Source organism: Megalops cyprinoides, chromosome 24 (genome assembly GCF_013368585.1).
Source record: "Megalops cyprinoides isolate fMegCyp1 chromosome 24, fMegCyp1.pri, whole genome shotgun sequence".
In the NCBI taxonomy this organism is placed as follows: domain Eukaryota; kingdom Metazoa; phylum Chordata; class Actinopteri; order Elopiformes; family Megalopidae; genus Megalops; species Megalops cyprinoides.
This window is the reverse complement of record NC_050606.1, coordinates 23,900,046-23,915,748: the sequence shown is the minus strand read 5'-3', so window position 1 is coordinate 23,915,748 and position 15,703 is coordinate 23,900,046. Positions and strand designations below refer to the sequence as shown.

At 41.1% G+C, this 15,703-nt stretch overlaps 2 protein-coding genes across 2 annotated transcripts in view; one reads left to right on the top strand and one right to left on the bottom strand.

Annotated features, from left to right (window-relative positions):
* The window catches only part of lyrm4 (LYR motif containing 4), a 28,128-nt gene extending 19,932 nt beyond the window's left edge, over positions 1-8,196 (top strand). Inside the window, exon 3 of the mRNA XM_036519071.1 lies at positions 7,033-8,196. Within this exon, the coding sequence (XP_036374964.1) occupies positions 7,033-7,092 (60 nt within the window). The 3' untranslated portion in view covers positions 7,093-8,196. The remainder of the gene's footprint in view (positions 1-7,032) is intronic.
* A 4,742-nt stretch (positions 8,197-12,938) lies between these two features.
* LOC118771484 (protein phosphatase 1 regulatory subunit 3G-like) lies at positions 12,939-14,047 on the bottom strand. The gene has a single exon (XM_036519494.1). It carries the CDS (start codon positions 13,985-13,987, stop codon positions 13,139-13,141), a length of 849 nt encoding a protein of 282 aa, XP_036375387.1. The 5' UTR covers positions 13,988-14,047; the 3' UTR covers positions 12,939-13,138.
* Between the last annotated feature and the right edge of the window lie 1,656 nt (positions 14,048-15,703).

Sequence of the window (15,703 nt, the reverse complement as noted above, 5' to 3'; positions counted from 1 at the left end):
TGTGTTGTGTAATGGGTGTTGTGCTGTGGTGTGTGTGTTTTTCTGAGTGTATGTGAGTGAGTAAGAGTAACTGAGTTTGTGTATGTGTCTGAGTGTATGTAAGTGAGCGAGTGTGTGTAGAGAAAGGGAAGTATTTGTTGTGCAGCAGGGAAAAGACTACTGCAGTGCTGCCAGAAATTTTAGAGGGCCATGCCCCATCCCACCCTCTTCTGCATTTGGCTCTTTGAAGGGTAGTGTGCTGTCACTATATCAATCTAAAACGCACCTATAAGAAAAAAAAGGATGGAGAAGAATGCATGTTGATCTGAGCCAGTGAAATTGTCTTTGTCTCATGGGATGCCACTGCTCTCTGGTGGAGACGTGTAAACATGCATGTGCACACATGCACACACACAGTCCCAGCCCACATTCATCTCAAAATACATCTGGGAATATGTGTGCTCACCTCTCCTCACTACTGCTGCTCCTGCCCTGGCCAGGTGTGTGTCAGGCACACAGGAAACATCCTGGAATGTCCTGGTTTTTCATACTAGTTCCTAACGGGTCAATTTTTTCTTCATATCTTTGATGCTACTGTATACTCCTGTTGATGAAAAATTTTCAACCAGCATGGATTGCGTATGCATGATTGTGAGTGTATACATACATTAATGTGAGTATATTTAGGCTGCAACTACCGATTATTTTTATCGATTAATCTATAGATTTTTTCCAGATTAGTCGATTAATCTTTTGGTCAATAATAATAATAATTATAATAATAATAATAATAATAATAATAAATGAAATAATTAGATAAATGAATAAATAATAACCATAAATTCTACCATTAATCTTTCAACCTTTTATTCAAGCATTTTCTCATAAAAATATTTATTTTATAAATAAAAATTTACCAGCATAAAAAAGTGCCAAGGATTAAAAGGCATCTATCATTAATACAAATATCCATGAGTCCAACATAAATTCAGCCCAACATGAATAGTGCAAAAAAGATTTTAGGACATAACTAGCTAAAACGACGACAAATACAGACTAGGGTGGTGATATCATAGGAAACATACCTAGCTACATCTGCGATATTATCACCCTGTGGTGTTTGTTCTGCAGCTATACTAACTTCCTGAAAAAAGAACCTTTGCAAACCAGATTGTTAGGAATTGAATGTTACCTTCCCACAGACGCAATGCAATCAGTACTGTGGGTTGTGTAATGAGTATTAGGAGTTCCACAGATGTAGCTAGCTATGTTTCCTGCGATATCACCACCCTGGTCTGTATTTTTTGTCAGTTTTAGCTAGCTATGTAGGTAACAAAATGACTTTAGCCTTATCTTTCATGAAGTGGTCACTGCATACACGAGCATTGTCAGACTCCATTCCACCAGACTTAAGACGGAGGTTTTTGATCCATGTCTGCTGCCATTTCTCTGAGTTTTTTAAACTTCTCCCCTTTGTGTACCACTATTTTCGGGACTCGAAAGTAGCCCTTGTTTTTTTCCTGATTTGATTGGTTGGAACAGCCGTAAACAACGCAAACCATAGGCATTGCTGCAGTGTTGGTGGTCGTTGCCAACTTGCCTCACAGTTTTAGATAGCTAGCTAGTTAGAATTGTTTATTTTATCAATCAGTTTTATATTTTCCAAGTTATATCCTTTCAAGAAAAGGAGTATTGTAATTTATTTTAACATGTTCAAATGTTATTAGGCAGACATTCTACACTCAGAGATAATAAAACAGCTGCATTGATGCTGAAAACCTGTGTAGGCCTACGTTTTTTTTCCACACAGAAAATTGATCAGGAATCAATAAGGGATCAATAAAGAATCGGACCGATAAGCAGAATCGGTAATTGCATTGGTATCAATCAATCCTGTCTCGTTGTTTTGAGGTCGGAGAGCCCCAGGATGTTTTCTTTTGAGATGCTTGTGCATAGCAGTTGTGCTGCTCTGGTAGGCAATTTCAGTTTTACAAAGCGTGCAGAGCACCATTTTATTAGGTCTCTGTTTAAAAAATTCCCAGACTTTGCACGATCGGGTTCGGGCTTTTTGGGAAAAAGTCTCATTTTCAGCATGTCCGGGAGTGTGAACGGCCATAGTTGGGGATGAACGTAAGCAGTGCGATGCATCGACGCATTCCATGCAAATCGACGTATTTACATAATTGATTACATCGACGCGTCGTTCCAGCCCTAGAGTATATATGTATGTGTGAGATTATTGCTTTTAGCACAGTGAATACACGTGTTGTTTATGCCAATTGAGTAATTGTAATATGTGACTTTTTCACTGATTAATTATTTAGTTGTTTGCCAAAGCTGCTAATAGAGGTGCACACACACAGATGCAGGGTGAGAGCAGCCATTTACAGTGTGTTGAGAGCTGACAGCTCCCCTGTATGTGGTGCTCCCCCCACTTCTGCTGTATGGGAGAGTTTGGTGGAGTCTGGGGTCTGTAGTGTCACTGCATCTTAAGCTATGCTCCTGCATTTTTGCTGCTGATTCGAGGGCGGCGGTGTGGAGTATGTAAGTTGTCCTGCATGAAAGCATCTGCCAAAGGACTGTAATGATTCCTGCAGGCCCCTGGTCATGCGGGAGAGTTTTAGTACAGAGGGATATTGGGGAGGATTTGTGGGGCGGGGGTGAGCTCTCACTATTTTCTGAGGCAGATGTTGAAGTGATGGTGTGAAGATAGAGAAAAGCTACTGCTGAGGCTTTTGCAGCCTTCAGCTTCTCCAGGAGTCAACAGATGCACAGGAGCTTCTTCTATTAGCTATTTCTCATTTATCTTTACAGCCATGTTGCGTTAGTGCAGCATATGTATGTTTTCCTGCATTTTGTGCCCCTCTTGTGAGAAGTACCTGCTGTGTCTTTCTCTGTGTAGCTCCAAGTGGGCTGGCTTCTCCCTGAGAGCAATGCTATTGGCTGTTGCAATTCCAGAAGACAGCCCCTTTCTTCCTCAATGGGTATGATGGCTGTTTGTGGCTAAGCAGCTGGAGGCTTCTCTGTTCCTCACAAGTGCCAATTAAAAGGAGCCTCCTGTGCAACAGCTCCAGAGGCATGGCCTCTCACTCCCTCTCATACTGCCAGTTACTACCTGTCCTCTGATTGGGGCTGAAATGTCTGACTGGCCACCTTTAAGGGGGTGCATGGGTCCATGCTGCCTCTCTTCCCTCCAGATTGAGGGTCTGCCTGTAGCACGTGCCCTGCAGAAAACGTCACTGAAAATGCTTTTTTAGCAAGGATGTATTGTTTATGTATTTTCTATACTTTACTTGAATGAACAGATTTGAAAAGTTTTACAGGTGTTTCAGCAATTTGCTTTATATCCTCATTGCATCAGAACAACCACAAATAATTTCCCTGTTCAATTCATGCTGTTAGGTTCTGAAATCCAGCAAAAAATTATTTCTGTGCAGGACAGCTAAACTACAGTATGTTGGGGTGCATTACACCTCCATGTCTATCTTCGTACATCACTGCCGTGGAAGGATTAAGCAGGGCTCAGTGCAACTGTGTTGTTATCAGCATACCTTCACTGCCGGCCAGTGGAGAGAGATGGTATTGCTTGGGGCTTGCAGCAGTGTGAAAAATTAACGTTGGTTGTGAGAGCAGAGCAGGCTGTCACACAGTCAATGCTCTGATTTCTGTCTGCAGGGTTTTGTGATGTGAGTGGCATAGCTAGTTTGGACTTGTCTGCAGGAGATGACTTCAAGTGCTTGTGAAACGCTGATTTACGTGCAGGCTGAACACCCCAGACATGTTAACGTGGTAAGGTGTGCAGTCGCAGCACGGGTTCCAGTTGGATTACTGTGTGGTTACGTGTGGCCTGGCATGGGCCTTTGGGTAAAGAGGAGTCACTTCCTGTTGAGACCCCAGCAGTATGCAGACTGCTGATGTGCTTTGCACATGGCGGGTTTTCCTGTTTGCCAGTGTGTGAGAATGGGTCACTTCAGGTACTTGAAACATCCTTGAAAAATATATAATGAGAAATCATAATATATAGTACTAATAAGTGTGCATATGGCGCTCTGTATTACATGCAAGTATTGTAATGTCAATTATAGAAAGACATGACATTATAGAAAGATGATTAATGTTGTCTCTTGAGGCTAGCTGCCAAGCTTGGCTCTTGCTCACTAGTGTGTAATAATTGTGACACCAGGTGGTGAGTGTGTTGCCAGCTGACTCTCAGCACAGAACCCTATTTAGGGTCAAAGGACCAAGCATAGCTAATGTAGCTTCGTACTTAAGGAAAAAGGAAGGTCAGGTATAACTTCTGCAATAAGCACATGTAGCTGCACTGTGGATTTCCATGCTGATAAATTTTAAAAGCGACTTCCCCCAACATTACCTTGAAGTGTGTCGAAGGCTTACTTGGCACTTTTGTGAATTGGTTGTTCTGTAATTTTTTCTCAGTGAAGCATAATCACAGGCACACACAAATGCTCTCATACATAGTGATTCCGTTGCTATATGTAGTGCAGCTGACATGCATTTTGAGCGACCCAGTGAATGGCTGGCCACATATAGGAGCAGAGAGATGTCCCAGCCACAGCTGGAAGATATCATCAGGACTGGGTGTGCAGCATCCTTCCTCTTCATATTAAAGATGTCCCCTCCTGTAGCAGGAGTGTGACTGATGTGCTGGTGTTTGGCTTTGGAAAATTAAAGAGGGAACATGGGGCTGGAGTTATGGGAGATTGGGTGGAGTCAAAAATCCTGTGTAAACTTGCAGAAAGACAACACTGTGTAGGTTTTGAATTGTTTCACAGGGAGGCACAGGGATTTTTTTTATAGATTTGGATTGGAAACACACCTATCTGGTGTGTACTAAGTGAAGAGAATGTATTGGTTACTGGTACATAATGCACCAAATTGTGGTGTTTTATTGCTATCATAAAATTATTTTTGGAATGTTATTTATTGTGCTAATACTACACTTTCCAGTGAGGGGGGAATTTAACCATAAAAAGCTGCAAATAGCAAGCCATTGCTGGAAAAGTAAGCCTTAATCCAGGGATGGTCCTTGGTTTGCTAATCATCAGTCTCTTATTGGGACTAACTGGCAGACACCACTAACATCCAGCATGTGATAAGCAGTGGTTTTGTAAAGGTTCCATCCCAAACCCCAGGGGATCTCATTAATTTGCGGTTACTACACCTCTGACAGTGCAAGCAGACTCCCACATACTAGGGGCTGCACATCCTTGCTCACTGACTACTTAAATGGCTAGAAGAGAACAATTATAATCTCCCCATTAATAATGCCTTCGACAGGTCTCTTTAAAAACTAATGTCAGGATGTATAATTATGTCAGGACAAGCAGTATTGTCAAGACATATAAAATCATTTTCTGCTCATGTTTATATATGCACCTTCATTTCATGCGCCACACACTCTTCTGTGCTCACTCCTGAGAGCCACAAACCAATCCCGTAAGTCGTCAAGCCATCAGCTGCATGAATCATCCAGTCAGCAGGGGCACCACTCACCCAGCCTACGTCCTTTAAGCGGACAGTTGAGGCTAAATAAATTTCCAACAGAGAAAGGATATCAGTTTGAAGGAACATGACTGGAAGATGAGAAAGAATCTTCCTTTGTGCCCTGTGTGTGCAATACTCTGCTCCCACAACACACACTCGCATACACACTGGGCAGAGGCAGATGGCCCTGGTCAGAGGGAGGCAGCTGCTATACAGACCTTAATGTTTCTGTTTAACGAATCCATCACCCTGGTGTATAAAGGAGCTCACACAACCACACACCCCCATCTTCAGCCTGGTCCTAGCAGTCTCTACCCTACCTTTCACTTTAGTGTAGTAGTATCTACTGTATGTGCACAAGTTCCTGTGGTCTTCCAACCACTCTGAATTGCTAAAAGAAACCATTTCTCCACTAAATTGTGTAATTGTGTGTAGTTTTTCTGAAGGATCTTCACAGACAGAGTGGCATTTGTTGTGCTGTGCTTTGCTACATTAGTCTAATGATTGGCTCCCTATACACTCTTATAACACATTGAAAGTCTCAAACAGATGCTGTGGTGTTCCTGTTATTTTCTGTGTACTTTGGGTGCCAGGACCATAAGTAGAACAGGCTGTGCTGTGGTTCTGTTGGAGAAGCAGCACCAGGGACTGGCTTTCTGGCTTTCTTCAGCTCCCCAATGTAGTTTGTCAGAGTTATTGAGTTGGGCCACATGTGTCAGGATCACTGAAAGAAAGGGAGGCTTACCACAGGACGAGCTGAGCTTGCGCAGTTTCCGCAGCCAGCCGGTGATGGAGTGTGCAGTCTCATCAGGTGGTGAATGCAACAGGAAACTGCTGTTGGGCAAGGCAGTGATCAGGGGGGCAGGATAAGTGTGTGCAGGCAGGTGGAGATGGATGTTGTCGGAGTCCCCTCTTGACCAGCGTGGTACGCTGGAGTATGAGAGTTTGAAGCCATAGGCCACAGGTCCAGCACTGCAGGGGTTCTGCATGTCACAGCAAGAGGAGGAGCTTTCCCATCAGCCACTTCTGCTCTGTGTGCAAAGCCATCCATACAATATGGCTGCAGAAAAATGTACACATTTATGGGCAGTACAAATCTTACAAAATGTCAAATAGATGCAAAGAATATTGCAACCCTTTGATCTCAACTCATGATATAAGCTCACGGCTGTTGCACACAGAAGTATAAGAGTTGTGGTCATCAGTAACTCTTTCATACCTGATACACCCACTTCCAATGGAAGATGCAGGCCAATCATGTCTTAGTGCTCACTGCTCCTCCCATTCACTGCACCATCACCCTGGAATGAAGTGGGAACACAACAAGGTCCTCACATTCACACACACTGAACCTCAGAACTTTTACGTGCTGTTGAGACAAACTGCACCAATGCAGTGAGCACTGCTGTCTTGCTATGTGGCCACATCTCAAACATTACATTAGCTCTGCAGTTTTTCTAATACTTACTTTTGAATGTTTGATGAGAGCTTTAAGGGGTTCTAAAAGGCCTCTCATTTGACATGAATGTCCGTCTGTCTCCTGTGCAGGTCTCCATTGGCCAGCTGTACTCTGCCCAGAAGACCATCGTGGAGGAGAAAGGCCTCTGAGTAGGACAGCAGGATGGGGTGCCTGCCCACTGCCAGTGGGAGGAGCCTGGGCATTGGAACATTGCCTCTGCTGCCTGGGCATTCATGGAGTGGGGTGGGGTGATTCCAGTCTGGGGTGGGGGGCAGGTGGGCAGGATTAAGATCTGGACCTCTTGTCATTCCTAGTCAACCCTATCCCCAGGATTGGTCGTTGAGATTGGCCCTCCTCAACGTGAGATGTGCAACTGTAATGTAGTATGAGATTGTACAGTCAGCTTTCCTTTACTATGCTTCATTTTTAAAAATATATTTCAATGTCATTTTCCTTCAAAATTGTGCACTAATTAAAAACACTCATTTGAAATGCCCATTTTATGGGCTTTCTAAGCCTGAGCACACAAGTACAAAACACACAAATGTACATGTATAATCATGCAGACTGCGGCTTCTGAGCAATCAGTGTCTGCATAGGTGGTGACTGACTGAGAGAGCTGTGTAAACTCCATATTACGCAATGTTATCAACATTAGCTGGGACTTTGGTGGTCATTTCTCAGTAACCATGGCAATGAAACTATGTGAAAGTTTTCAAACAAACCACATATTGGCATCTGTACATAAACAAAGCTAAACTATGCTGCCTGATATAGAAATCAAACATATTTAACATACAGCTTGGAACTGTGGGGAAGACTGGGTTATCCCAACATAGCATGAAGTACAATGACACTGCAGCATTGCTGGACTGTCAGCCAATCAAAGAGGTAGAAGGCTCTGACACACAATGCATCGTCCTTAGGGGTTTGATCTCGGCCCAGCACTGACCTTGTCTTTGGGCATGCAGCCAGTGTCAGTGATGACTTTATGCTGCGACCAGTGAAACACTTCCTCTGACAGTCCTGAGAGCAGCATGTCCTACCTCCCATGGTCATGGAGGGTGTATGCCCTCAGTATGGGTGCGGTAATGAGTTACCCAGTGCTCTTTTACCCCTGGCCTATCAACACATTGACAGAATTGGCTTGCTTAGGCTCTGTAAGTTGGACAGACTAGACAGACTTGGGGTTGACTTGCAATATTTTAATGTTTGTAGATGCAGGGCTCATAACTGAAAGGTTGCTGGTTCGATACCCCAATGGCTGTTGTACCCTTGGGCAGGGTACTTAACCCAGAATTGCCTCAATAAATATCTAGTGGTATAAATAGGTTACAATTTTTTTCCTTTTTTTTTTTTTACGTTACCCATGTAAGTCGCTCTGGATAAAAGTGTCTGCTAGATGCCAATAATATAATGTAATTTAAACAATATTTTCAATTTTTGGGCAAAGTGTTAAGTAATTGCATGTGTACATGCATACATCCGAAGGATGTACTCTGATATCTGAATTATAATTAATGATTAGAAGCCAACAAGTTCAAATGAAACATGTAAAGTACAGCATTGTATCGTTTACTGCTCATGTTCCTGTATTCAGGTTCATCTACATACATAATTACTGACATTTTCAAATACTATGTTTTGGGTTTGTTCACTTAAAAAGGTCAGATTTCCTGGCCTTTGTTCAGTTAGTGGATAACAAGCTGGTGGGTGAAGGTGTGTCATTAAGCCACACATAGACTAACCATAACCTGACATCCATCAACAGTTTGTGGGTTTTCACTATGGCCTTGAAACCCTGCCCTGGAAGTGACATCATGATCCTCATCTTCACAAAGGTGGAAACATTCTTTCACATCCTGATGAAAAAATTTCAATCAAGAGTATTGCTTTCTCTTTCTTCCAGTGCTCAACTGATTTTAGTGGCTCTAAAACAACTTTGTTTTCAAACCACAAAAGGAAGGCCCCATTTGCAGAGTCATAAACAATAAGTGAAAGCAAGTGAGTTGTGAGGTATGTACTCAGTTGATGCCTAGAGTGGAAACACAAAGACCTCAAACACTGGGCTTATAGCAACATGTCTTAAGGCAGAGAGGATGGCTACAGGTATTCTCATGGGATGCTCAGTAGGGGTCGACCGATTATCTGGTTGTTAGATAATCAGGGCCGATATTTGCAAATTTTTGATTATGGGCATATTATCGGTATATATATATATATATATATATATATATATATATATTTTTTTTTTTTTTATCTAAATTCCCAATTAAAAAAAAACTTTTAAAAGCAATCCATGTACTATCCCGACACATCTCCTCTGTCAGAAAAAAAGATGCTATTGGTATGGCTAACATTCTTTCCACAAAATTCCCTTATTATAATATTATCTGACCTTGAAAATCAAACATTTTCTCAGACCTGCTGCTGGAAACAAAGATGGAAGGTAGGTATCCAATAAATGGGTCGTTGTGCTCAAATCATGCTTCTAACCAAATTGCACTGGGCTAATTGGGCCTTTTTGAATCAGTATAAGTACTCTACGCTTAAGATAAAAAAAACAAGCTTGGAATATAAAAGAAATAAGGACTTGTAATAAGGACTAATTGGTGCAATTATGCTATAAGTTGCAACAGTTTGACACTGCACATTTAACAAATAGTAATGTATATTTATGCTTCCAAGCCCAGCATGGGCTGGCAAGCATATTGTTTTCGTTCTGTTTTTATGCTTCCAAGCCCACCGTGGGCTGGGAAGCATATTGTTTTTGTTGTTTTTTTTTATGCTTCCCAGCCCACCAGTTATGATATTTAATTCAACCGTACTGGCACCTTGCCAGTACGGTTGAATTAAATACGCTAAGCAAGATACTATGTTTCCAAAGTTTCTTACGTTATTCGTTACAATGAAAATGTTTCAGAATGTAGTTTAATATCATAGGGTGTTTGCTGTTTTGCTAGTACTGTGAATATATTCATGAAATAGTTTTGTAAAACCGAAGCACGCTTGTTATGGAAGACCGTATGTGACGAAGGAAGTGCATGGATTACCTAAGGAGCGACCTGTTCAGAGTTAAGAGTCTATGTAACCTGATATTCATGATATCGTAAGCAGGCTGGTCCACTCTTTTTGCTTTATTCACTCTAACCAGCGTGCCTTCAGTAGTGTAGTTTAATATGGGGTGCTAGCTAGGCTGCTAGCTAGCTTGCTAATATTTTAAACACTTGTGTCCATAGAATGTACTTCTCAAACTTCAAAACAAAGCGTACCTTATTTAATATGGTAAAATGTATTGAAAGGAATAATTCTGTGTGTCATGTAACAACAGTCCTCCTTATGTAGCATCTGCAGGTAACTTGCTATTGCAACAAGATGATTATTATTACACAGCATTTAAATTTGTGTAACTATAAAACAGAATATAGCTGTGATTAAACGACTGTATGTCATTGAATTGTGCTGTTTAATTTGTTTTGAAAGTACTGAAGGTGTTAATGGAATTATGGAATCATGCTGTGTAGGAAAAAACTCAGTTTGTTTAATTGTTATATATATTTCATTACACCTTTGGGGCTTGGAAGCATTTGATGTAGCTTTTGCGACCTCTAGTTATTCTTTCAAATGAAACATTCAAAGAAATTTACCCTAAAGCACAGCCCTTCTGAATTACAGTCGTCATTTAAGCAACTGTTCACGAAATTAAACTTCAGCTCGCTTGCGGTTGCACTGTATGTCGGAACCCCGCGGCAAAGCTGAAAATGCCGCTTTGATGTTTCTTCATTTGGCCTCATCATCATCATATAAGTTGACTTATTAAAAGAAAAATTGGCAGCACAGTTTGCACTTCACAGTATTTTTGCTAATTTTATCACAGTTCTTCCACACGGTACCCTACTTTTGTATGAGCTGTCCATTTGTCACATAAATGATTTATGAGCAAATGGGCTCCTAGAATCTCTCCGCTGCTTCAGAAAAAGCGTGGATGCACAGGCTAGTTTTAAGGTTTTATATTTCATACTTTATGATGAAAATGCAGCCTAAATGATGTACCAATTGCATTGATTGCCATCGTTCGTCCAATAATTGAATGCTTTTGAAATAGCGATAGGCATCTTATTTTTATCTTTGAGAAAGAATTTTCATTTGATCTTTTTGCTCTTTATTTAACTTTATGCCTGAAAACATATTTACATTTACATTTATTCATTTAGCAGACGCTTTTGTCCAAAGCGATGCACAAAAGTGCATACAAAAGACAAAACAGGCACAGGCACAAGAGCAAGATGTGTACATGCCATACAAAGCATATAGTGCTGAAGCTGAGCATAAGGTCAGTGTAGCGAGACAGAGCTAATCTGATCTAGGGATACATATATCAAATGCAATCAAGGGACGAAGAAGTACCGCTATGCTACCAAGGTAAAATGTGCTACAAATACAAGGTGAGAGATAGAGCTACAAGTACATGCCAAGAATCTTAGGTCAACAAGTTCAAAATGGCAAGGGTGTCAGTCCAGGTAGAGTCTGAAGAGGTGTGCCTTTAGACCACGTCTGAAGGGTTGACATATGACTAAGTAAAGGGGGTTTGTAATTAAGTCCATGTTGTCACAGAACGTTTCATTTCACACTGAAAAAAAAAAACGTTTAAAGCATTCAAATATCGGCCTGAAATATCGGTTATCGTCCTCTTTTTGTCGCAGATAATCATTATCATATCGGCCGACCCCTAATGCTCAGAATTGCCGAACTACCAAAGGCTGTGGATCATGCAGAGAGAATCCCTGTTACTTGGTTCATTAATAGTGTGAACCTCTGTCTGGGTTTAAATTGTAAGTACTGTGTGGTTCAGTGAGTCAAAGTGTATTATTTAATTTAGACAGTTGCAGACAGATTTCCCAGTCATTTAAAACATATATATATATAATGATAAATTAGTTAACCACTCAATCTCAGGCCTCCTGCAGTTACAAAAAACACACACAAACACTCGCCCCTTTGAGTAAAATCACGTCATGAATGCTTTTGGAGGACACCCAGGGGAAAGTCATCACACTACAGCTGTTTCACATCTCTTATCTTCTGGAATCCATTTCTGAGTGTTTGTCCATATGCCAGAAAGGTAAATGTACAGGTAAATTTCCATTCTGGAGTCTGCAGCAGTAGTGCCCCTCCCTATGGTGACATGGGCTCTGCATGCTCCCCCCACCATCCATCATATACCTGCACTCTCACTGTCCTCATCTGAGGCCAGTGAGGGCCAGTCCTGTTACCATAATTAACTCTCATCTAAGGCCTTAGCCTGCAGGCATCCAGAGGAGGGCTGTTGACTCTTATGCATTGTTTAATAAGTAATTTGCTTTAATCTGCAATTTACAGCTGGCACACAATTTCAGCGTTTTTGCTGTTTGGTATGTACCCAGTTGCATACACAGAGGCAGATTCTGGGCATTCTAATGGAATATTACAAACTGTCACCATGTTTACATTGTAATTCGCTCTGCATTTTGAGATTCTGTGACGTGTGACCAAAAATGCTGGTAAGGGTGGAGAATGGGCGTGGTTGTCCTTCTCGGTGAAAAATAATTCAGTTATTGTTTCTTTTATAATTTCATTGATTTCAGTGCGTATCTGTATTTAGCAGCTACGCAGGATTGACAAAAAGTTTGAAATAACCTAAACGGAAAAAAAATATATTCTAGAATGAACAAACTCTGAATCAAGTTGAATTTTACGCATGCCAAGTTATGCGTATATGCGTACCCAATGCTTATTGTGAAGCAATTTCAAGTTACTAAATATAATGGCCTCTGCTGACCGATGTAATAACCCTCTGATTTAATTAACGAGATTAGATTGGTTTAGAATACCTTGCTGACATTAATATAATGAAAAGAGACAGACGAATCAGAACATCACGATTGCATGAAGTCAGATAGGTACAACACGAGTCACACCATAAAGCATGTTCTGCAGGTAGTCTACTGTGGCCAATTCTTTAATCCAATTAGCTTGAATTCACAATTCCTAACAGTTCTGAAGCATTCTGATCTGACAATTACACCAGAGGGACTGGGGATAAACATCCATTTTCATGACACACATTCTTCCCATGAAGTTGACCGACGTGGCTAACGTTAACTCATGCACATACAGGCCTATTGGCCCGCCATTTATATTGACAATGAGTCGCTGTTAAGTGCCATGGGAAGCTACGCTCTCGGTCGAGATGCAGTGTTGCTTCAGAGTGTAATTTTGTCCCTCGTTGTTGTCCCAGAACTCGCCACGATCAGTCCGGAAATACACAGCAAAGTGCACTGAGGAACTCGCGTCCAATAACGGAGGCGTGTATAGCGTGAATGCGAACTGCTCACCAACAGCTGCGTTGTCCTCTCCTGGCGTAGGTATTGCTTGTGTGTCCACGAATGAAAGCCAGTCATTAAAAGTGTATCTCACCCCAACTTCCTTCCTTGAATTGCCAGAAGTCAGCGCTCTAATCAGTCCTCGGATGTCAAAATTAGAAACGGTAACTTTTTCCAAAGCTACTTGAAGGCGCTGGATACGGGTATCGAAACCACTGAAATCCACAGGCATCTTGAAAGTAGGCACAAAGCGGTCTATATTCAGCGAGGACGTGAATCTATCGCACAGATCATCTACATATGCTCGGTCCAGCTGCGGAGGGAAACTCTGTAACCGAGAGAATACTGTGGAGGGGATCTCCGGGTCCTCGGTAGCACTGAAATGCTTTACGCTAGCCAGGTTCAGACCGAGTGTGTCTGCGAACTGCACCCTTTTTCTGCATGTCTCTGGACAAATTTGCTCAAAGATAGTGGTTTGGTCCGTATAAACGGACAAAGATTTTGCCCTCTGTCTGTCTTTAGGATTGCTTAGTTCCTGCTCCAAGTGCGAGGTCCCAACGTCTCGTTCTTCACCGTGTTCAGAAGACACTTCTACGCCCCCCTCGCACCCACTGTTCTGCACATTAGGTGAGGCTTGCCCCGAGTCACCTGTGAGAACAGAGTCCGATGTATCGATATCCATAAGATTTGTCTTAAAGCAAGCGTGGGTTTGTTGAGCTTTTTCTTTCTTTGCGCTTTTGCCCATTCGACTCAGTAACCCAACAAGAGGAAACTGTCTTTTGCTGTCCAGCATTTCATATACTATTGTAGTGCGTCACAGTAACGTAACTCGCAAACAAATAATCAGGAAATACTCCAAAAACCTTGTGACTGGGGCTACGTGAATGCATGGAGCTAACCATTCTAAAGCATTCTAGTGATTGGGAGTAATACTCAATGCCGTTAAGTGAAGATTGCTTTATTAACACATTCACTTTTATGGTTACTTAGTTTTGGTGAGCGATTTTTTATGTGACACAAAAGCCAGCTGTGAAATGAAGTACATTTGATGATTGACTGTCGGCAGAAAAGTTTGATGAACATGATCCTAATCATGTACACCATTTTGTACTCTTGTATGGAATTTAATTCCATAAAGTTCTCCGCAACCACTATAATCATAATAATAGAACAAATAGCGCTAGATAGTCGTACATTTAGTAATAGTTGTAGTAATCATAATTAATATATAATTAATGCTGATAATATTATTGCTGTCCGTCATAGTAGTCTTAGAAGACGATATTTTTCTGAAAGCGCAGTGTTTACGCAGATAATTGTATTAGAGAAAAGTATCCGTATTATTATTATTATTATTACCACGATAGACGCGTGAGTGAAATCACTTCTCCTGAGTTCTCAATTTCTGTGTAAATGTAGCCTGTTTATTTCATATTGGCTTGGGTGTTGATGCAAGCATTACGCACATGGACGATTTGTTTATCAGTTTACCCTTTTTCGTTTCTTCCGTTTATGTTTTCATTCGAATAAGTAAGCGACGATGGACAATTGTTTCGTGTAAAGTTTAAGAATGAACGTTTTACCTTAAGAATGAAATTTCCTAAAAAATTATTTGTGGTATTTTTGTTGTTATAGTAATAGATCGTATTAATTACGTCCCTTTAGATAGTATTTAATGTGTTTATTGCACTGCACTGGAACAGTAAACTATAAAAAAAACTTGACGGCGTCTGAATGTGTAACTCATCTCAGAGAAATGATAGCCTACACCCGAGCTTTTTTTCCCGACAAGAAAAATATGTATTTTTAGCGCGCTCAGACATATCTTGCTCTTGTTAATCGCAAAATGACCTGACGTAACAGATCCCAACTTCAGACGTGACCAGTCACTCACGCGGGACGGAAACATTATGCACTGTTATCGATTATAAACCGGAAGTGGTGTGTGTGTGCGTGCGCGGGGCCGGGGGAACTCGGCTACATGTTTTTTTTTTTCAAAGCAGTCATATCCAAAAACATAAAATAATGCATTTTTGTAATCAAGCGTTAACCTAACAGCTATCGGTTTTGGGGTGATGTTCAACGGATTTGTAAGTGATGACATTTATTTATTTGGATTTATTTAACTAGTTTTATTGTTGCAGTGTTGTACTGCACTTGGAGTCTTTTAAGACTTACTAGTGTACTGTGTAAGAACTACAGCATTAGTGACTATTATATGATCATTGTTTTCTGAATTCAAGCACATGCTAAATATGATTCAGGCTTAAAAAAAAAATCACAAACATCACTGGTTATATTTTTCAGTATTTGTACATATCCCTATTGGTCCCTGAGTGTGGAATTCACTTCCCTCCATGCACTGTTATCCAGGAGAGTTTGAATAATGTCATATTCT